A 23,988-nucleotide genomic window follows, 5' to 3' on the forward strand; every position below is an offset into this window, starting at 1 on the left:
GTTTTGTTGAGATTCCTGCTCGCCTCCTTGCAGTTGGAGGAAAGGGAATCGAGTGCACGCACAATCCTCCTGAGATCAGGTGGAAGGAGCCCTTCAGGACCAACGACTGTTCGGAGCCCCTTCCCATTTTGGGGGGTGAGGGGAGCGGAGGGCGAGGCTGGATCCCGGAGACTCGGGAGACTAGTATAAACAACCCCCCTTTGGCGGGATGGGAGCCATAGGGTTTCTGTGGCTGCTGCTGCTGCTTTCACCGGCAGCCTCAGGCTCCGGGACCGGGACCGAGACCGGCCAGCGCGTGGGCTCACCAGCCATGGGGCCGGCGCTGCAGCCCCGGGAGCCGCTCAGCTACTCGCGTCTGCAGAGGAAGAGCCTGGCGGTGGACTTTGTGGTACCCTCTCTCTTTCGCGTCTATGCTCGGGACCTTCTGCTGCCGCCGCCGTCCCCTTCGGAGCCGAGGGCTGGCCGGCTGGAGGCGCGCGGCTCGCTGGCTCTTGACTGCGCCCCACTGCTTAGGCTGGTGGGGCCACCACCCGGCGCCAGCTCTCCCGCCCCGGCCCGGGCACGGACGCTGTCCAGGGTGCTGAAGGGAGGCTCGGTTCGCAAGCTCCGGCGCGCCAAGCAGCTGGTGCTGGAGCTGGGAGAGGAGGCGATCCTTGAGGGCTGTGTAGGGCCCCCAGAGGAGGCGACTGCGGGGCTGCTCCAGTTCAACCTCACTGAGCTGTTCAGCTGGTGGATTCGCCACGGCGAAGGACGGCTGAGGATCCGCTTGATGCCCGAGAAGAAGGCGTCGGAAGTGGGCAGAGAGGGAAGGCTGTCCTCTGCGATCCGCACCTCCCAGCCCCGCCTTCTCTTCCAGATCTTCGCGACCGGGACTGGTGAGCAGCTCCCGCCCGAACGTTTCGGGATTTGGTTTCTTACAGGCATCAATTTGCAACCACTATCAACTAACCCTCGTTTCCAAAACCTCAGCCCGCGGTTCTTAGCTTTCTTTTCTCCTTCCACAAACCTTCTTCCCCAGTTAGACTGTATTTTCTTATTTTCTCCCTGAACGCAGTCACTCCCCAAGGGACTCTCCTTTCCTCCCCAGCAACCAAGTTGGGAAAAAAGTTTCCTGTTCTTGGAAGAATGACTCTTTCTACTGACTTTACACAGGGTCTCAGCCAAGATTGGATGCCCTTCTGGGGCTCCTGGGACAGTTGAAATCCCTCTAGTCTGTGTTCTGAGAGCTTGGTTCTAGATCTCAAAACTGTTGCCCTTCTTCTTTTCGCTTTGTTCCTTTTCCTGGCCTCCACAGATTTTGGAAATGTGATACACTTTCTCAGGGAATATAGAACTCCTTTTCATATTACTGAATCCCACCCAGCTATCCCATCCGAAAGTTGGCTTACCTAGAAATTGCCTCTTCTTCATTAATTCATTCTGCTCTCCGCCTAACCCCAGGCTGCTATCCACTCACAGACTCTTGTTCTTCCTTTCAGATGTGTTGGGAGAGCCCCAGAGGAACTAAGGGACAGGGGACAGGAGGGAGCTGTGGAGAGAGGGAGCAAAGTTGCCAAGATTGTTTCCTTTGGGGAGTCACTCTGAAGCCAGGAAGAGACAATAGTTGATTTCCCTTTCTTTCCCTGTCCCCAGTTCCTTCTCTCCAATTCTTAGCTTGAATATCTGCAGCAACAGATCTGGATGACAGTCTCTGGCAGCCCTGTTTCACTGCAGATCTCTCTGCTGGAGACTCCTGAAACGGGGTTTCTGTTTCATTTACTCTCATTTTCTTCCCATATTCACTGAGTTGGGGGTGTGTATTCAGGCACTTACTTCTAACTCTTCCCATAATATCCTTTGACTGGGAAAACCAGGTGGCTTTGAATGGATGTTTCTCTTGTAAGACCACTGGGGAAAGGCTTGTCAATAAAATACACAATGTAAATGAATGAGAAAGCACGGAAAAGAAAGCATGCCTTTTAAAAGCCTACACTAATTTCATTGGGCAAAACCCAGCATCTTTTCTATCATTCTTGTTGTCAGAAATAAATGAAATTCTTACGCTCCACTGGTTACTAATGTCTTGTATTCATTGGATGGAAAGCATTGAAAAAAAGCCCATTGTAGAGCTACAAGTATCTCCCATGCTTGTCCCAACACACACACATGCTCCCACATATACCCAATAGTCTAATGCAGCAGGGATATTCAGAAGCTGAGGTTTCTCAGTCATTGCAGAGAAAACATACTGGTATGTGGTCCCCATGGAAAACAGAGTCTGGATGCATATTTCAGCGTTAGCATTAGTGGCATTGGCACCTAAAATGACCCCTTTGTGTCCAGTGTTGGAATTTACACTAGCTCATGGTAAGAGACAGGGTCTGATGAATTTGACAGTGCCTTCTGTGAACTGAGATAGGAGGCCAATACTGTTGTCTCACTACAGATACTTTTATTTTTTTGGAACTAATTTATTTATTTATATATTTTTTAACATCTTTATTGGAGTATAATTGCTTTACGGTGGTGTGTTAGTTTCTGCTTTATAACAAAGTGAATCAGCTATACATATACACATATCCCCATATCTCCTCCCTCTTGCGTCTCCCTCCCACTCTCCCTATCCCACCCCTCTAGGTGTTCACAAAGCACCGAGCTGATCTCCCTGTGCTATGCAGCTGCTTCCCACTAGCTATCTGTTTTACATGTGGTAGTGTATATATGTCCATGCCACTCTCTCACTTCGTCCCAGCTTACCCTTCCCCCTCCCCATGTCCTCAGGTCCATTCTCTACATCTGCATCTTTATTCCTGTCCTGCCCCTAGGTTCTTCAGAACTATATATATATATATATATATATATATATATATATATTTTTTTTTTTTTTTTTTTTTTAGATTCCATCTATATGTGTTAGCGTACGGTATTTGTTTTTCTCTTTTTGACTTACTTCACTCTGTATGACAGTCTCTAGGTCCATCCACCTCACTACAAGTAACTCAATTTCATTTCTTTTTATGGCTGAGTAATATTCCATTGTATATATGTGTCATATCTTCTTTACCATTCATCTGTCGATGGACACTTAGGTTGCTTGCATGTCCTGGCTATTGTAAATAGAGCTACAATGAACATTGTGGTACATGACTCTTTTTGAATTATGGTTTTCTCAGGGTATATGCCCAGTAGTGGGATTGCTGGGTCATATGGTAGTTCTATTTTTAGTTTTTTAAGGAACCTCCATACACTACAGATATTTTGTAAAGAACAGCTGTGCTTTAATGTTGTCTTGGCTTCTGTGGTTTATACATACTACATTCTCTTTTAGTGCCTAATGTTTTTGTAATGGATATAAAAATTATTTCTCTGGGAATGCAGATTTTCTTCCACTTTCATGTCTCTGAGCATCTCTGGAACCTTCCCATCACTTCTTGTTAAATGACCATAGGCCCTAGCAGTCTAGATGTTGATAGGCAAAAGGGGCCCTTTCTACAGCCCTGAACTTACCTATTATAAACAAGCAGGTTGCTGGAAGTTATCAGTGTTGACTGTGAAGAGTCACACGCTTAATGCTTTTGAAGAATATACTCCAGTCAAGCGTTAGATAGGGAGTTGAAGCTGCCGAGTGAGGGAGTTTCATGTAGAGATTAGTGTGCTCCAGGAGCTGCTCTGCTCCTGGCAGTAGGGAAGCACAATGAACATCCCAAGTCCTCCGTCAGCAACACAGTCCGTTTGGCAGCTGGACCAAGCCCTTATGCATCATTCGATGCATCTAGCAATGCTGGTTTTAGAAAGAGCCAGGATTCTGCTATTACAAGGCTAGAAATTTTGGCCAAGCATTTTTCGTCAGGCTTGGGATCAAATGATTATTGATAGGATCAAATAAGACACTAAGTGTAACTGGATGAGCTCCCCATGACCTCCAGAGAGACAGACAGCTTACTGAAAAGCACTTCAGGCCTTGTGGTGACCACACTTGGAACAGGCTGGACTCTCCTGCTCTGAGACATATGCTGTCTGCAGTTAGGCAGCTGGCCATGCAGGACTAGAGGCCTAGCTTCTCGCTTTACCACTGCCTCCCCAACCTCATTTAGATATGATCTCCACTGCAGACTCCCTGTGGAGGGAGTGGACACACCCTTCCATATCATGTTTCATGTTTGGGGCAGCATATACTATTGTGGTTTCATTCATTTTCTTGTATGAAAATTGAAGCTTAGGTTCTCACACTTGGATTGATTTTGCTATTTATCATGTTTGAGGAAATGGGTTTATTCTTTTTATATAGGCTCTGATTTATAGAAAAGGCATTTACCTCTTCTGTGACATAGGATCTTCAATTAAGCAAGGGAAAATAGGTACAACTCAGTAAATTTCTCCCTGCTTCTGCCCAAGTAACTAGTGGTCTGGTCTAGAGGGGCGTGATCTAGCTGATAGGACAATCTGTGGGGAGGGAAGAGGAGAGGATGGGTCTTCTTCCACCCCTTGTGTTGAGGGGCCTGGGGCAGTCCATTTGTTTCAGACTAAAGACAGGGTACCAAACCTGAGCAGGACCATGGCTAGGAATGTGGTAAAAAATGGAAAGCACCTAGTCAGGACAAAGCAATACCTTCATATCATTTGCAGTTTGGGCTATCTGACAGAACAAAAGAATGTCTAAGAGGCCTTATAATGCATGACATACTAATGTCTTTTCTTTTTGGGTTGTTTTGAATTCATAAATGGGATCGATGTTTCGAAGTCTGAAGTAGTTCCCCAGAGCACCCATTCACGGAAAAGAGGTAGAGAGACAGCTGCTGGGACTGTACAAATGGTGTGCACTATCTTGGGACAGCCCAAACCTGAAAAAAGTTGTCTGCCTGGAGGCTACCACATTGCCCATAGCTCCACTTTGTAACCTGTTTTGTAGATGTTTTGACATCTTGCTTCTGCCATCCTCCATGAAGAGGCCTAGAGGATAATGACCTGTGGGGTAAGAGGGCCTGTTTCCCTGTTAATACCCTCCTTCCCACTCCAAGAAAGGGGATATATGATTTGGGACTTTATATGTACCATGGAGAGGCCTAAGCAATTTAGAGTAGGTGTATGCAATGCAACACCCCTTGACCCTTGACCTCACGTAACTGTCAGTTCCTTCCCATTTCATTTCTGGAAAGGGCAAAGAGATAGAAGGAAGATAGAGAGGAAACTGGAGCTCCCAGAGGGATATCAGTTATTGGAGGTGAATTGGGAGGGTTGGAACTAGTCCAGAGAAGAGCAGAGAGCTAATTTAAGAGTGGAAGGGACTGATTTATGATGAAAGATGAAAAGAATTAAATATATATGGCTGGGCTAAGTGGCGATGAAGGGAAAGCCATGGTAACAATCTACAAATCTCTGAAGAGGGAAAGTGGCAGTGAAGAAGAAGAGTTATTTAGTGTGGCCCACAGAAGTAATAGGATGAGACTCTCAGAAGGAAACTTCAGGTTGGATATCAGGGAAACCTTATTTTCTGAAATTGATATTCCTCTGACTATGGAATGGAATTCCAAGGGAGCAAAAGAGTAAGGTGAGATGTGGGTCAGACAAGCCACAGCATTCATAATTAATCAGTTCTATATTTTCAAATGTTGAGAAGCCGCAACAGGCAGGAGAGCCAGGATGGGGACCAGTGGCAGGAATCAGGATATTCTGGGTTACAACTCTTGAGATTCTCTGGGTATTGATGTTTCCAGGGGGAAAAGAAAATAACTGCATATGTAACTCTGAAGTTTGTGGGAAGTGCTTACAAGAAGATCGTTAGTATCTTGGAAAAAATATTTTGAAATTACTGAGTTTATTTTTCTCTGTCCCTAGATTAAACGGAGTGTTTCTCTGGGGTTTTTGTATATTCAATAGGGGGAGGCACACTCACCTAGGACTATGCATCTAAGATGCATTTATAGGTGTGTGTGGCATCAAGTCCTTGGGCAAGACAAAAGGTAGCCGGGTCTTGAGAAGATGAGATCAGTTCTAGGTTTGGTGAACTCCTACCGGCTACTGAAAACCCTTTGAAATGCTGAGAATACATACAGCTGTTTGAAAGATGGGATTCTTCTAAATCCAGTTGACTCTTTCACAGATTTACAAAAGAGAAATAAGATTCATAAGGGTTTTGTGTGTGGGATGTTGGAGGAGAGTGTTATCGTTAATATAAATGAGTGCTTTTATGAGGCAGTTTGTCTGCTGAAGGTGAAGAGGGACGGGCCTGTGGGTAGGAGAAGAGAAGGAGAGTTGTGTGAGCAAAAGCTGCAGCCTGCTGCCACTCTTCGCATTACTGCCTGACAACTTCACTTCATAGAAATTTGCCCAGCCTGATTTATAAAGGACATTTTGCTTTTTTAAATAGCCATTCTTGATGTCCTGTTATAGGTGTATGGAACTTTATAATTTATAAATCACTTTAATATTTATTATTGTTACCAATCCTATAGTAGGAAGAGCAAATATTTGCTTTATTTTATAAATGGAGTAACTGGAATCCAGAAGTTTGATAACACTTTTTCAAGGACATTCAGATAGAAAGTTTTAGAACTGGAAACTTTCATTTATGTGTTGAGAGGTTATGAGTTGCTAGAGGGTGTGGTAGGTACTGACTAGGACCACAGATCCTGCCTTCAAATCAGAGCTCTTTCCCCTACAGGAATCATCTCAAGGTTCATATTATAAACAACCAAAACATATAAATAGAGGAAAAGCTTTACATTATCTTTGTCAGAAGGCCATACAATAAATATTTGGTGGGCAATAGCCATGACTTGGAAATTTTTCTTAAAATCGTTTTTTTTTTTGAAAGTTGTTTTGTTTGTTTGTTTTTTAATTGAGGAGGTGAATTTTTTAAAATATTTGTTTATTTATTTATTTGGCTGTGCTGGGTCTTCACTGTGGCACACGGGATCTAGTTCCCCGACCAGGGATCAAACCTGGGCCCCCTGCACTGGGAATGCAGAATCTTAACCACTGGACCACCAGGAAAGTACCACATTTCTTAAAATCTTTAAGGCCCAGTTTCATCTTTGAAAAATGGGTATAGTAATAGTTCCTATCTCAAGATGTCATCATGAATATTAAATTAGATGATGCATGTAAATCCTTAACCCAATGCCTGACACATCATAAACTGCTCCATCAATATGAACAATTATAATTTTTCCTAGAAGCAGCAACACCCCAGCATCTGGTTGTGTAGGTTGTGCGCTCTACAATTCCAAGGGTTCTATATACATTTTAGCCTATTTGAATGGTGCCATCTGGAGTTGTGCAGTCCTCATGTGTGGCAATATGTGGCAACCCTGGCAGAAACTGTGATACTGTGCGTTCCCCATGCAACTAACTTCTAACTCCTAAGAGATGAGAGGTGAGATCCAGTGGAAATGGGGAGTGGCCAGGGTGGTAGTTTCTATTGTCCAATCATGGAAGGCCTGATTTTCCCAGAAATATACATGAGAAGGGGCGTTGAGGTGTGGTATTTACTTTATTCCTATCAACTATTATCCTCTTATAGGTCTTTTGACCTTGGATTCAGTCCAGAGATTCAAGTGGCATATTTACAATCCAATTCTTTGTTCTTCTGTAGAAATAAACCAAGCCTTAACTTTGTGAAAGTATGAAAACTAATGCCAAGGAAGAAAAAGAGGAATTACAGAACAGTGGTTTTTAGATGGTGGGTCTTCCCTGAGAGTGATCTGTGCAGTCCAGGCCCCACCATGTCCACAGACATGCTGGACCACTGGCCTCTGATTACTCCTTTATTGTAATTAGCTGGAGCTGTGCCCTTCCTGTACATTTCTATCCTCACTCTTCATTGTCAGATGGAGAGATGGAAAGTCCTAAATGGTTAATGGACATGAGCCCATGAAAAGCAATTAAATCTTTGAAATTCCATGGAGACACATAGCCCAGGGACTTGAATGGGAGGCTGACTTAGGAAAGTACCTCAACCTAAAATAAGCTGTTAAGCATCTACACTGGATTTTATAGGTGGTGGGTTTTTTTGTGAGCCAGAGATGAGCCATTGCCTCCAAAAGATGCACATGGACATCATCTCTGCTTGGGAGTAGAAGAAGATGGGTGTTGGTGAGGATGGTTATAGGTCCAGGGGTCATGTGGGAGAGCTGCAAATAGAACTAGCAAGGAGTCCTGTGGATGCCTTCTTCCTTAGAGCCATTGCCTTGCCCTCCGATCTAGATTGTGGCCAGTGTTTCTTAACCTAGTGATGACCTGGGCTCTTTCACACAGTAAAGGTGTGAGATAGGAGCAGTTAAAAGTGAGTGCTGGCCGGTGGTGAGGTAGTAGAGGGGGGGAGGTAACCCAGTGCCTTTTTGGGTGAGCCACATTTCTCAGAACAACTTTTTTTTTCTTCAGTAAATCTTGTGATGAATTTTCCAGCTGGACTGTTCTGAGCTCGGGTCCTTTCCCAGGGAAATTCTGTCAGATTCATTTAGTGATATAACCTAGGCATTCCAGAAAGTGGGAGGCCCCAGAACAGGGCAGGAGGAGAGCTCCCTTGGGGCAGATTCACCTAACCAAATGGTTAATTAAGGGTCTTTTTCCTTGAATCGTCTCTTTCTGGCTAAGTAACAACAGGTGCATGAAGAGGTAGGCAGTCAGAATTCCCTGGAGTAAGGAAAATGCTGAAGGGTAGGTATGAAAAAAAAGTATGAAAGTAAAAAAAGGAAATCTAAGCAAGCTTAAAGGAAATCAGGCAACTAGCCAAAAGAAATCAGAAGGAAAGTCTAAACCATTGGCTATATTTTTCTTTTTCTCTTATTTATGTTTTATTCAGTTTTCCCTGGAATATAGGTTCATGAGGGTGGGCATGGGCAGAATTCCTCAATGGATCCTTTTTACATTCTCAGCCCAGATAATTAAAATAAGTATTCTTCAGTGAACAGAACACTTGATTAGGAGCTAGGAGGTCTAGATTCTATTACGATATTTTCCTTTATTGGATTTGAAATAGTATGCAACTCCCTTAAACTCCTTGAGCCTCTGGGTGTTTGTTCCTAAAGGAGATAATACAGATCTTGTCTTGACTAACTCATGGATTCGCTACGAGAATTGTATGAGATAACCTATGTGGAAGGCTTCAGTCTGGATTATTCAGAAATAAATATATAGGGCAGTAGAAAAAATTAATATACAAGATCATGAAAGGTACTGAGATTCTGCTTTATCCATCCATGGTTTCAGCCAACCCTTGGCGTTAGGAGCAGCTGTACAAGGTCCCAGAGTTTGAGGCAGGCCTTAAGTTTCAGTTAACAGCCCAGAAGAACTGAGAAGGGGTTGTGTAGCCCTTCCCCAAGGTTCCTAAAGTGAGGTTCTTTCATTGAAATCAGTTTGCTCAATTCCAGAATTTTCTGGAAATGGATCTCTGGTAGTGGGACATAGGAACCTGTATTTTAGCATCAGAAAATGATTTGTTTTTTAATTAAGGGGCAACACATACAATAAAGTGGATTGAGTGCATTGATCTTGTGTACAGCTTGATGGTAATTCACATATACAACATCCATATAATCACCATCCAGATGAAGATGCAGAACATTTCTAGCATCCCCAGAAAGCTTGCTCCTGCCCTTTTGCAGTCGGTATCCACCCCCTAACTAAGGTAACCATCCTTATCATCCATTAGTTTTGTCTATTTTTGAATTTCATGTAGATGGAATCATATCATAAGTACTATTTTGTGTCTGGCTTTTTTTTTTTTACTCAACATGATTTCTGTGGGGTTCATCAATGTCGTTGTGTGTACCAGCATTCTTTCTTTCTTTTTCTTAAATTGCTGCGTTGTATTCCTTTATATGAACATAACACCATTTATTTATAGATTTTCCTATCAAGGAATTGGACTTGTGCAAAATCAAAAGTAAAAGGTCCTATTCTAAATAATGGGTAAAATAATAAGTCAAAGATTTGGGGTTGAAGCCCAAGGCTACTTATTTTCTTCTTTGACCTTCAGTTTTTCTTATTTGTAAAGTGAGAAAAATAATACCCACCTCCCAGGGTTACTGTGAGAATTAAATAGGATAAGGCATGTAGTAAGCCCTGACACACAGTTGGTATTCAACAAGTGTTAATTTTTTCCCCAGTTCTTGATTATATTTCTTCCATTGGTGGCCAGAATGGATTCTTCAAAAGCTTCCTAAAGCAGGGAAGGGGGGGCCTTGTTACAAGTGAGGTCATTAACTCACAGAGGGAAAAGTAACAACCAAGGACCATGTAAGTTACATGTAATAACTCTTAATTTTATTTTAAATAAGTAAAACATTTTAAATAAAACAAATATTTCTACCACTCAGTCAAAATTAACAAATGAAATATTCAATAAATAAATCAAAAATTTCAAAACTCTTTGGTCTTATATTCAGGTCAAAGAAGAGAAAAAAATGTAGAGGGGACAGAAAACGGTGGGCAGAAACACAACAATATTTATATAAAGAGAGAGAGAAAAATGAGAATGACAGAGATATAAGTGGAGAAACTGAGGAATGTATAAGAAGAGGTAACCCAGGAAAATAGAAGGCAGGAATTATCTTCTGGACACTGCAATGCATAGATATAGAAAAAGAGACCAAAAGAGTGACAGAAAGAGGGCTTCCCTGGTGGTGCAGTGGTTGAGAATCTGCCTGCCAATCCAGGGGACACGGGTTCGAGCCCTGGTCTGGGAGGATCCCACATGCCGCGGAGCAACTAAGCCCGTGCGCCACAACTACTGAGCCTGCGCGTCTGGAGCTTGTGCTCCGCAACGAGAGGCCGCGATAGTGAGAGGCCCGCGCACCGCGATGAAGAGTGGCCCCCGCTTGCCGTAACTGGAGAAAGCCCTAGCACAGAAACGAAGACCCAACACAGCCAAAAATAAATAAATAAATAATTAAAAATAAATAATTAAAAAAAAAAAAAAAGAGTGACAGAAAGAGAAAGGGGAGATGGGGAGGGAAGGAGGAGGGAAGGAACACTTGATTATTTTTGGTCTGGAAGGATTATTTTTGCCCTGGTGTCTGAACTTATGACCAACATTATATAATGGTCATTTTCAATTTTATTGAAGTATAATTCACATATAATAAAATGCACCTATTTTAAGTGTTTGATTTGTTTGATAAATGTATACATCTGTGTAATCACCGTCTTAACTATTACAGTATATAGAACATTTCTGTCAACCCCTAAAAGGTCTTTCTTGACCTTTTGCAGTGAACCCCCTGTACGTCCTGCCCTAGGCAATGTCTGATTTTATTTCTATCGCAATATATTAGTTTTGTCTATTCTGGAGGTTCATATAAATGGAGTCATACAGTATATTCTGTTTTGTGTCTGGCTTCTTTCACTTAGAATTCCAATGCTTTTAAGATTTTTTTGTGTAGTTGTATGTATTAGTAGTTTGCTTCTTTTTATTGCTGAATAGTATCTCATTGTATGAACATACAAGTTGATCCTTGAACAACACGGGTTTGAAGTGCGAGGGTCCACTTATATGTGGATTTTTTTCAACAGTAAATACTACACAGTCTGCAGTGGTTTGAATCCACTGATGTGGAACGACAGATATGGAGGAACTGAACCCTGTATTGGGAGGGCCGAATATAAGTTATATGCAGATTTTCAACTGTAAGGAGGGTAGGTGCCCCTACCTTCTGCATTGTTTAAGCGTCAACTGTATTACAATTTATTTATCCATTCATCTGTTGATGGACCATTAAATTGTTTCAAGTTTGGCGCTCTCATGACTAAAGCTGTTATGAACATTTTGTGTATAATTCATTTTGTGGACATATGTTGTCAATTCTCTTAGATCAATTATGGAATTGTTGGATTGTATGGTAAATGCATGTTTAACATTATTAGAAATTGCAAAACTATTTTTCCAAGGTAGCTGTACCATATTATACTCTCATCAGTGATGTATGAGAGTTCTACTTGCTCCATCCACATCCTTGAAAATACTTGGCATTGTCAATGTGTGGTGGCATTTCATTGTGGTTTTAATTTGTATTTCTATGTATTGGTTATCCAACATTGCATAGGAAATCACCCCTAAAGTTAGTGGCTGAAAATAATAATAAATAATTTATTATCTTTTATAGTTCCTGTGAGTTAGGAATTTGGGAACAGCCTGACTTGGTGCTTTTTGCGTGGAGTCTCTCATTGTGGTCAGATTGCGGGCAGATATCAGCCAAAACTGCAGTCATCTTAAAGCTTGACTGTGGCTGCAGGATTTACTTACAAGGTGCTTTGATCACATGGCTGGCCATCTGATGCTGGCTACTGATGGGGTCTCAGTTCTTCACCAGGTGGTCCTCTCCACAGGACTGTTGGAACATCCTTGTGACCTGGTGTCTGGCTTCCCTCAGACTGAGCATCTATTGAGGTGATCATATGGTTTTTCTACTTCTACTTTATTTTTTTGATAAATATGATGAACTACAGTATTTAATGTTCAAATGTTGAATTAGCTTTAAATTCCCTGGATAAACCCCGCATGGGCATGACTTATTCTCCTTTTTACATATTGTTGGATCAGCTCACTTATACCTTGTTGAGGATTTCTGCATGTTCAGGAAGATTACTGGTCTATAGATTTCTTTTCGTGTCTTTGACAAGCTTTAGGGTCTAGGTAATGCTGGGATCATAAAATGAGTTGGGAAGTGCTCCCTCTTCTTTTTCCTGGAAGAGAATTGTAGTTTTTTCTTTCTTCAATTATTTTTAGTAGAATTTGTTACTGAAGCCATCTTGGCCTGGTGTAGTCTTTGCTGGAGGGTTTTTAATTACTAAGTAGATTTATTTAATAATTATAGGATTATTCAGATTATCTGTTTATTTTTGAGTGAATTTTAGCAGTTCGTCTGTATCCTTAAAGAAATTGGTTCATTTCATCTAATTTGTTGAATTAATGCAAGTTAGGTTGTTCATAATATTCCCTTATTTTTTTTATGTCTGTAGGGTCAGTAGTGATGTCCCTTCTTTTACTCTTGATGCTGGTAATTTGCATCATCTCTCTGTTTTCTTTGTCATCATTCTGGCTAGAGAATGACCAATTTACCAATTTTATTGAATTAAAAAAAAACTTTTGTGATATTGATTTCTTCTATATTATTTTTCTTATTCAAATTTCATTGATTTCTGCTCTGGTTTTATTATCTTTCCTTCATTTTGTTTGCCTTGGGTTTAATTTGCTCTAATTGTTTCTAGTTTCTTAAGATCATTGATTTGAGATTTTTTCCCTCTATTTCAAATAAAATCATGTAATGCTAAAATTTCCCCCTAATAACTGCTTTAGCTGCATCGTACAGATTTCATTATGTTGTAATGAAATTTCATTTACATTCAATTAAAGTATTTTCTAATTTTCCATTTGGCTTTCTCTTTGACCCATGGTTATGTATAAGTATGTTTTATTTCTTAATATTTGGAGGATTTTCCAGATATCTTTCTTTCATTGATTGCTAGTTCAATTCTGATATGGTCTGAGAATATATTTGGTTTGCTTTCAATAATTTAAAATTTGTTAAGGTTTATTTTATGGCCCTTATCTGGCTGAATTTCCATGTATACTTGAAAATAACATGTTTTCTGTTATTGTTGGGTGGAATGTTCAATCAATGTCAATTAGGTCAATTTTGTTAATAGTGTTGTTCAGGTCTTTTATATCCTTGGTTTTCTGTCTGTTTGTTATATGTGTCACCAATAGAGGAGTGCTGAAGTCTCTAGGTTTTTGTTTGCCTCTTTCTCCTTTCAATTCTATCATGTTTTGCTTCTCTATTTTGAAGCTCTGTTATTTTGAAGCTCTGTTATTATGTGCCTACACATTTAGGATTGGTATGTATTCTTCATAATTTGCCTCTTTGATTTTATGCAATATCTCTTTTTATCTCTAATGATATTCATATTTTGAAGTTTCTTTGATATTAATATAGCCATTCAGCTTTCTTTTGATTAGTGCTTACATGGTATATCTGTTCTATCCTTTTACTTTTAATCTATATATTTATTTAAAGTATATTTCTTATTGAAAACATATGGTTGGATTTTATGTGTTTTTTAAAATTCAGTCTCACAATGTCTATCTTTTACTTGGTGTGTTAGACCACTTGTATTTAATGTTATATTTGATATGGTTGGATTTAGATCTACCATTTTTATTATTATTATTATCATTATTATTCTCTCTCTCTGTTTTTTGTTCTTCTCTTGTCCCTTTCCTGGCACCTTTTGAGTTACTTGAATATTTTTCAGTTTTAATTTATCTATTTTTTGGCTACATCTCTTTGTATTGTTATTTTAGTGTTTGCTCTTGGGATTTTATATATGTATAGACTTTCACAGTTTATTTTGAGTTGACAGTTTACTACTTCAAGTAATATATGGAAGGCTTACAACTATATATGTCCCTTTACCCACCCCCTTAATATTATAGTTGTCATATATGTTATATCTACATAACTTGAAATCCTGCTAGAAAATATTTATAATTTTTTCTTTCAGCAGTTATTCATATTTTAAATAACTTAAGAGGAGAAAACTGGTCCTTTATATTTACTCAGATACATACCATTTCTTTGGTTTTTCCTTCTTTCTTAAACCTCCAGATTTCCCTATTTTATCATTTTCCATCAATCTAAAGAATTCCCTTTCGAATTTTTTTTAGAACAGGCCTTCTGGTAACAAATTCTTAGTTTTTCCCTTATCTGAATGTCCTTATTCCCTCTTCATTTATGAAGAATATTTTTATTGGGCACAGAGTTCTGGGTTGACAGTTCTTTTCTTTTTGCTCTTTAAGAATGTTGTTCCTCTCTTTCATAGTTTCTGGTGAGCATTCTGTCATTAAATTGTTCTTCCCTATATGTAGCTATTTTCAAGATTTTTCCTTTGTCATTGGTTTTCAGAAGTTTTATTATGATGAATCTGTGCATGAAATTTTATTTGATTCTCTCCTCTTTGCAATTTGTTGAGATTCTTGATCTGTAAGTTTAGGTCTTCCATGATATTTGGGGAGTTTTTCAGCCATTATTTTCTCATTTTTTTTCCCCTGCACCAATACCTTTCTACTCCCCTATGGTACTCTAATTGCACAACTATTAGACCTTTTGATATTGTCTCACATGCTCTTGAGGCTCTGCTAATTTATTTTTTCAAAATTTTTTTCTTTCAGTTCTGCAGATTGGACAGTTTCTATGATCTGTCTTCAAGTTTACTGAATCTTTACTCTGTCATCTCCATTTTGTGATAATTTTTTATTTTAGATATATTTTTCAGTTTAAATTTTTCATTAAAAAAATTTCTATTTACCTACTGAGAACCACCTTTCCATCTCTTTTCCAGAATGTTTATGTTTACCTCATGGAACATAGGTATAAGAGCTTCTTTAAAGTCTTTGATAATTTCAGCAACTGATCATCTTGTTTTTGGCATCTGTAGATTATCTTTCTTCTTAAGAATTGGTCACTATTTTTGTTCTTCTTTACATATTGAGTAGGTTTAAGTTGCGTCCTGGAAAATTTGAACATTATGTTGTTTGATCTGACATTTGAGTGTGGTTTAAACCTTGGTTTTGTTCTTAAAGCCTTTGTTTTGTTGCTTTGAGTCTGTCCACACAAGTGCTGCTCACAGGTGAGCTGGAACCTTGGGTCATTTTCTTTACAGAATTAACATATTTCCTTCTCCATCTCTCTCCTCTTCTAGATTTTCCTTAAACTCACAGTTTTACCCACTTGTACTACTGTGGCACAACTCCCGCAACTAGGGTTGCCTTCAGGCAAAACAGAGAGATAAAGAGAAACAAAACAGGGATTCCCTCCGTACTCTTTGGCCTGAAGGGGTCCCTTTTACCCAGTCTTCTGGCCTGAAAGATGTGTTTTTTACAGAGTTTCTGTTAGAATTTTGGCTGCTGACACCGCCAGCTAAGCTAACTCTCTTGAGGGCTTATCGTGAAATGAGAAAAAAAGAGAAGAACAAGCAAAGAAGTGGAGATCTCCCTCCATACTCTCTGGATCACAGGGCCCTTTTCCTGGCCTTTTGGCCAGAAAGAAAGGATTTCTCCAGGTATCCTTATGAGTTGCTTTTCCAAGTTTTGACTTTCTTCCTCAATATTCCTGGTTTTATTTACTTCTCAGAGTCCCTTGATAGTTGTTTTTGTATTTTGTCCAGAGTTTTTGGTTGTCAGCTGTAGGATATTAGGATTTAATGGGCTTACTCCATCTTGGCTGTAGTAGAAGTTCCTTGTTCCTTTTTGAATCACTTTCCATCTACAATATTTTTCTTTCATCCATTAATATTTAGTGTTGTACCATTCTTCTGTATTTAAATTTGCTCAGATTCTGTTTGCTGAAAGTGTCTTTATTTTGCTTTTATTTCTGAAGATTTTCACTGGATATACTTTTAGGTTGATAGCACTTTAGTGTTGTCCTATTGTTACATGGTTTGCATTGTTTCTGATCAGAAGTCAGAGAAATTTTTATCTGTATTTCCCCTTCTGTTTCCCTCCCTACCATCCCATGGTTGCTTTAGGATTTTGTGTTTATCATGGAATTTCAGCAATTTGATTATTATGTGTATTGTGGTTTTCTTTATGTTTTTCTTGCTTGGGATGTGCTGAGCAACTCTTGGTTCTGTAGGTTTATATTTTTCATTATATTTGGAAATTTTTCAAACATTTTTTCTGCTCCCTATTCCTAAGAATCTAATTACAATTATGTTATACAATTAATGTATTCCCACATTTCATTAAGGGTCTATTAATTTTTCTTCAGCCCTCTTTCTCTCTCCACTTTTGTCTGGATAGATTTTTTTGCTTGTTTTAAAGTTCACTCCCTTTTTTAAAAAAATAAATTTATTTATTTTTTTATTTGTTTATTTTTGCTGCGTTGGGTCTTCATTGCTGTGCACAGGCTTTCTCTAGTTGCAGCAAGCAGACGCTACTCTTCATTGCAGTGCAGGGACTTCTCATTGCGGTGGCTTCTCTTGTTGTGGAGTACAGGCTCTAGGCACACGGGCTTCAGTAGTTGTGGCACGTGGGCTCAGTAGCTGTGGCTCACGGGCTCCAGAGCACAGGCTCAGTAGTTGTGGTGCATGGGCTTAATTGCTCCATGGCATGTGGGATATTCCCGGACCAGGGCTCAAACCTGTGTCCCCTGCATTGGCAGGTGGATTCTTAACCACTGCACTACCAGGGAAGCCCAAAGTTCATTCCCTTTTCTTCTACAGCATCTAATCTGCTGATAAACCAGCCCATCTAATATATTTTCAGTTTCAATATTATATATTTTTTTAGCTCTAGGATATCTACTTCCATTTATGTTTCTCTCCTCATTATGTTTATGTTTTTTTAAAAGTCCTGAACATATTTATAATAGCTGCTTTAAAGTTCTTTCTGAGGCAGTCTGGTACCATGGGAAAGAGCACAGCCATTAGAATCAGACTTCCTGGGTTCAGATCTTAGCCTTAATGCCTACAAGCTGGGCTGATCCTAGGCAAGTTACTTATTAACCTTTCTGTGCTTTAGTTTCCTCAAAATGGTACAAAGAGATTATCTCTCTTGGAGGGCTATTGTGAGAATAAATGAGATAATACCTAAAGCTCTTAAAACAGTAGTGCCTTGCACATAATAAGCACTCAGTAAACATTGACTGTTATAATTTTTTAAATTCCTTTCTGCTAATTAAATTATTTCTGTCATTTCTATGTCTGTTTCTATTGACCAGGTTTTCTCTTGGTTAAATGTCACATTTTCCTGCTTCTTTGTATACCTAGTAATTTTTTATTGGCTGTTGCGTATTATAAATATTACATTGTTTAGTATGTGGATTTTGTTGTCTTCATTTAAAGACTGTTAACTTTTGTTTGCCAGGCAGTTAATTTACTTGCCTATCGATTTGATACTTTCGAGGATTATTGTCAAGTTTTACTAAAGGAGTTTAGAGGAGCCTTTATTCTATGGTTAATTTAGGTGTTGTCTTAAGATTTGGCCTTTCTATGGTCTCCACTGAAAGCCTCAAGTGTTCAATGAGGTTTTCTACTCTGGTTATTAAGCACTTATACATTTCCCAATTCTGTGTGAGCTGCAGAAGTTTTTCAGCTTGCACTTCCCTCAAAGATGTTCTTTTCCTGGTAGCTATTCTTTACCCAGCCTTGTGTAATCTCATCCTATGAATGCAACTTAATACTCAGCCAAAGACTCAAGGGGACCTCTGTGCAGTTTTATGGAGTGTTTTATCTCTCTCCATCTAGATGTTCCTTCTCTGGTTTGCTCCCTGATAATTCAAGCTGCATCAGCCTTCTCAAACTCTGCTGTCTATTACCTCAGGCCTGTGAGACCACCACGCTCTATTTGGATCTCTCCTTCCTGTATCAGGGTGTGGTAAATGCCTCCAGGCAGAAAATCAGGGCAGTGCTAAGGCCTACCGCATTTTATTTTCCCTCTCTCAAGGATTATAATCGTGTGCTACTGATTATCCAGTAAAAACAGTTTTTTTCATATATTTTGTCAGCTTTTTATAATTTTACAGCTTTTTATGACAGAAGGGTTAATCCAGTGCTTATTGAGTACTCCATCATGGCTGGGCGTCTGTATGATGAATTTGGAGATCAGAGTCATATTGGTTTGTTTCCAGAGACACATATAGATATAGATGAGAGGGCTCACCAAAGAGAAATCAGACAAAGGGATACTTTTTATGGATACCTATAAGTTTGGACTTTTGCCTGAGGAAATGCTATTTATTGGTTTGTTTTTTTACTGAGCACTTACCAAGTTGAATGAAATACAATCTCTTTCTCCCAGGAGGAGTTCACAACTAGCTTGGGAGAAAAGGCCGACAAGGCATGCTAATAAATAACTCCAGTGAAAGGTAGCACTTGAGTGGTGAACAAATGATGCAGGTGGTTATAGTGGTTCAGTGGAGGCTTGGAGAGGTCAGTTCCTGCTGGGGTGATTAGGGACAGGTTCAGTCTGTACCTCCAGATCCCAAAAACCATTCCTTTACCATTCCTAAACCATTCCTTTAGTCTGATGAGCTCCACTTGTTCAGTGCATGATAGGAGGGGTGAAGTTCCTCTGAGACAGGAAATTATACCTCTGAAATTTTAGAAAGAATAAACTTATTACCTTTTGGCAAGGAGTCAAGTCAAAGGATATCTACTGAGAATGATGGTTTTCTTTTGGGATTACGATAGAAGTGAGTTAGAAAAAACGTCCAGAAGGAGGTGATTTGAGAGGTTTTGGAGTGAGTACATAATTAAACTTGAAAAAGAGAAGGGCAAAGGACCTTTCAAGTTGGGGCAATAACAGAAAATAATGCCCAGAGGAAGAACAACTGGTTAGAGAGAGAAAGAGAGAGAGACAGACTGACTCTGTGGTGTGTGTGTGTGTGTGTGTGTGTGTGTGTGTGTGTGTGTATGTAAGAAAGTAGGACTAGCCAGAACAGAAAGGTCTAAGGAGTATTGGGGGTTGAGGAGATGGGTACTGAGTCAGATACTCTGAGTTAGATGTGGGACTGCCTTATTGAGTCAAGAATTTACATTTGATGCTGAAGAAATCAAAGTGTTTAGTTCTTGAGTAGGGGTGATGCATGTTGATTGCACATTGACTGAAGATTCTTTAGGAAATGTAGTTTGGTCATGGGTTTCAGGCCTGGACCACAGGGAGGGCTGGTAGTTGGATCTGAGCCCTGAGAGGCTGTCCCACTGGCTCAGGAATGAGAGACTCAGAGACACCGAGATGTGAGGGGAACAAAAAGGAAGAAGTCAAAGGTCTAAGGTTTTGGGCCGGGGACGCTGTAGACTGGTAGTGTTACTGATAAAGCAGACAGTTAGAATGAGGATCTGGTCTGGGGGAGAGTGGCTAGCATGATAACAGTTGTAGTGGGCATCCATCTGAGGATCAGGTTATCTGGTATGCACATGGAGATATGGAGTGGAAGCAGGAACAAGTGAGAGGTCCAGACAGAAGATATGGATGTGGGAGCTATTTACATGGAAGGAAGGTCACACCTAAGATTTAAGAAAGTTCATAATTAGGCAGTGGAATGGAGTCAATGATGTTATCAGAAAGAACTTTCTTACAAGAAGGAAGAGAGGCCGCTGGATTGTGTGGTGTCATGGAAACTGAGGGAGACAGATGTTCCATAGATGGAGTAGAAAGGTCATTGTGTTTGACCAAGAACCTTCTGGAGAGCAGGCATAGGCACAAGGAAGTTTAGAGGCAGTGCTGAGAAATTGGAGCAAAATGTGCTTACGTAGTAGTTCAAGGAGTCTATCTGTGAAAGGAAGAAGAGAAGAGAAAGAGACTGAGATGTCAGTGATGTTAGAGGATTCAGCAGAATGAAGAAAGGGTGTGTTAAGGATAGATGAAACTTCTTAATGTTGAAAATCAGAAGGGGAAAAGCTAAAGAGAAAGGAAGCTTCAGGTACCAGAAAGAAAGGGGATAATTGTGTAGCAAGACCACTCAATCTAGGCATTGCAGACTCTTATACAGGCCTCAGATGCCATTCCATCCAGGCTCTGTCTGCTTCTGCAGTCTCTTCTTTAATAGTGTTCCTGCCATTTCAGCTTTTAAAATATGTCCGGGAGATGGGGAATCACTATTTTATGAGGCTGCCCTGTGCTTGCTGGACAGATCTGTTGGAAAAATATTTAATACTGGCTGAATTCTACTCCTCCGTAACTTAATACTAATGGTAACAGCTACCATTGAACAGTTTTACAGATTACTGTATTTAGTCCTCACTATAACACAGTAAGGTTGATTTTATTATTATTCCCATTTTATTAGTTATTCCCAGATAACTAAGTCTCAGAGAGGTTAAGTCACTGGCCAAGGTCACATAGCTAAGGAGAGAAGGACCTGGTATTTGAATCCCAACCGGTTTAACTCTACCCCTATAATCGCTATGTCTTATTGCTCCTACTTGTGACTGTTATTCGTTCCGCAAGTAGTGTCCTTTCTCCAATATGAGGGCCCTTTAAATGTTTGAAGTCAGTTATCCTACATATGCTGGATAATTTCCTTTGTCTCCTCCTTCTTTTCTTTCTCTTCCTTTTTCTCACCTTTTTCTTTTCTTTTTTTTTAAATTGTTAATTCAACAAATAATTATTGAGCAGCTTCAGAATATCAGACACTGTGGTAGGTGATGCACAGATAGCAATGAATAAAACAGACCAAGGCTTTGCCCTCATGGGGTTTATAGGCTGTGGAGGGAAGCATATTGAGTGTGCAAATTAACAAATACATATATAATAAGAAAAGATGATGAGTGCTGTGAAGGAAATAGAGTTCTAGCCTCCCTTGTCAGTTTTCCTCATAAACTCTGGGTTTCAGAGTGCTCACTATGCTTCTTTCCTCCTGACGCCTTCTCCTCTTAAGGGGTGTCCTTCAAATGAGGACAACTGCTGCTGCTGTGATCTGATCATTGTGGAGCACGTTGAGGCTCTTAACTGGGAATCTTTGTGATACAGCAGCTTAGAGGTAGGAATGGGCAGAAGAACAGGCAGGGGTGACTGGAGAGAGGACAGATGTGCAGAGGGCCATGCAGAGATGAAGGATGGAGAGCCCAGGAGTGGGGACAGATGGTTTCAATCCATTCCATGAAGTATGAGCAAAGGTCATGCTAAATAGATCACGAAGCCATGCATCCACTTCCATTCCACAGATCCTGCCTTTCCCTTCATGCTCCAGCCCCTCTGTACCCACACATCTGCTTTACAAATGCAGCTGAGGAGGAAAGCACTGAATACGCATGTGTCACAATGGGCAGCTAAGGTCAGAAATGTGCTACAGGGAAAGGTTTCTCCCCTTTCTCCCTTCCCTCTTTCCTTCCTTCCCTTCTAGTCCCCTCCCCTCACACCTCCCCTCCCTCTCTCCCTCCCTCCCTCCCTCCCTTCCTTCCTTCCTTCCTTCCTTCCTTCCTTCCTTCCTTCCTTCCTTCCTTCTTTCCTTCCTTTCATAGTATTAGTCTTAATACCATAGTTTGGAAGACTCTGGTTGGAGAAAAATGTCAAGAAGTACAAATGCAGATTTGATACATCTGACCTTTCTTCTCTTCAGAACAATAAATGTCAAATAGCTTAAAATGACAGCCAGGATGGCTAGAGATTATTTATGTCCTTAAATATTTAGAAACATAGTTTAGACTTAAGTCTAATTTACATGAAGATTCTGACCAATGAGAATCATAAACACTTTTAAGGGACCAGCATAAGCAGTGATGTTTACATTTCAGAAAACAGAAAATGTTTTGAAAAAGCATTCTGAAAAATCAGAATAGAATGAAGTGGTAAGTGATTCCTGATAAGTAATGAGAACACTTGATAATATCAAGAAAGTATTTTGTGACACAAAATTGTGTTTGGGTTTTTTATATCTGCGTGGTGTGGTTTGGTAGCATTCCAGAGAAAGACCCACAATCCACATGTCCTGTCCTTTGATTAAATAAAAAATATTATTTATATGCATTTTTACTTGAATCACTTATCCCCGTTTTACTAAAGACGTTTTACTGTTAAAACAGAAGGAGGGAGAATTATCTTGCTCCAGCTGTAAATCCTGATAGAAGTATATAACCTTCAGCCTGGGGAGGGTGACATTCTTTACTCTACCTCATACTCAATTATCATCAGAAGCAGCAGCGTCCCTTTTAGAGTAGAGGCTCTGAAAGGTGTTTTTTGTTTTTGTTTTTGTTTTAAAGAACTATGAACATTAGTTAACCCATTTACTTCTGAAATGACACATCATTGCATTGTGTTAAGAAAATAGAATCTGAAGTTAGTTCTGGTTCTGGTACTCAACTCCAGAACTTAGAAGTTCATAAAGTAGTGAGACAATAAAATTTTTCTGCTCCTGGAAGTCTCATCTGTAAAATAGAGATTATGTAATAATAGAGATCATTATAGCACTTGCTTTATAGAGTCCTTATGAGGAGTAAATGAGATAAGTAAAAGAAGAGTTTAGTACAGCACCTGCCACATGGTTAAAGGACTGAAAATATTATTTATTATCTTCTATTTTAGTATTATTGTTGTTTTAGTGATAAAAGGGTTCCCCTAACTATTTTTTTGTTCCTTCTTTTTTATACCATCTTTGCTGAAATTTAGCTATATTCAAAATTAGAGTTTATCCTTTATAAAATACAATTAAGCAAAGAACCCAAAAGAAAGCTTTAAATGTTGTAGACTAAAGCAGCCTATTTGCTTAAAGAGCTAAAGTCATCAGAAAATCAGTGCCATCCCATTGTGCATTTCCTAAGAGTTCCATATGGATCCAGCAAATCTTTTCTTTGTTTCTTTTTTAATGTCAAATAATTTTAATTAAGTCATGAAGATTATTTCTAAACTCTTAAGATATTCACTATAAGATCTTTTACTTTCATAGCAGAAAAAGTCCTTATTTCTATAATTAACTATGAAGTTTGAAAACCTATGTAAGTTGAGGCAGTGGAAGGAGGGAAGAGAGTTTTGGACCAGGAGTCATGGGATTAGGTTTTCATTTTAGGATATGCTGACTTGTCCTATTTGAACCTAGGCAAATCACCTAAACTTTCTCAGTTGTAGTTTCTGTCATGTGAAATAAGTGAGTTCTAATCTCTACTATCCCTTTCCTATTAAAATTCTGTGATTCAAACCTATTTCCAGGGCTGGTTTTGAAGCATTACTGGGAAGATCCTATTTCTATAAACAGTTGCAGGGTTAATTAGAATTTCACAGAGCAGTGATAGGAAATGATAACCTTCTCTGATTCTTATATGTTTGGTAACTAGCAGATTATGATAAGAATTGTTTACCTCTAACTAATATACCTTTTCTCCACATCCACACCAGCATTTGTTATTTTTGGTCTTTTTGATGATAGCCATTCTGACAGGTGTGAAGTGATACCTCATTGTGGTTTTGATTTGCATTTCCCTGATGACTAACGATGTTGAGTATCTTTTCATGTCCCTGTTGGCCATCTGTATGTCTTCTTTGGAAAAGTGTCTGTTCAGGTCTTCTGCCCATTTTTT

The 23,988-nt window shown here is 39.6% G+C and overlaps 1 protein-coding gene across 1 annotated transcript in view; it reads left to right on the forward strand.

Annotated features, from left to right (window-relative positions):
* Positions 1–208: 208 nt before the first annotated feature.
* Positions 209–23,988, forward strand: part of LOC309612084 (ALK tyrosine kinase receptor-like) — a gene marked incomplete at its 5' end in the record, with an annotated part of 407,879 nt that continues 384,099 nt past the window's right edge. Inside the window, one exon of the mRNA XM_082357365.1 lies at positions 209–875. Coding sequence (XP_082213491.1) covers positions 209–875 — 667 coding nt within the window. The remainder of the gene's footprint in view (positions 876–23,988) is intronic.

This window comes from Balaenoptera borealis (assembly GCF_965194805.1).
Source record: "Balaenoptera borealis genome assembly, chromosome: 15".
NCBI classification, from domain to species: Eukaryota; Metazoa; Chordata; class Mammalia; order Artiodactyla; family Balaenopteridae; genus Balaenoptera; species Balaenoptera borealis.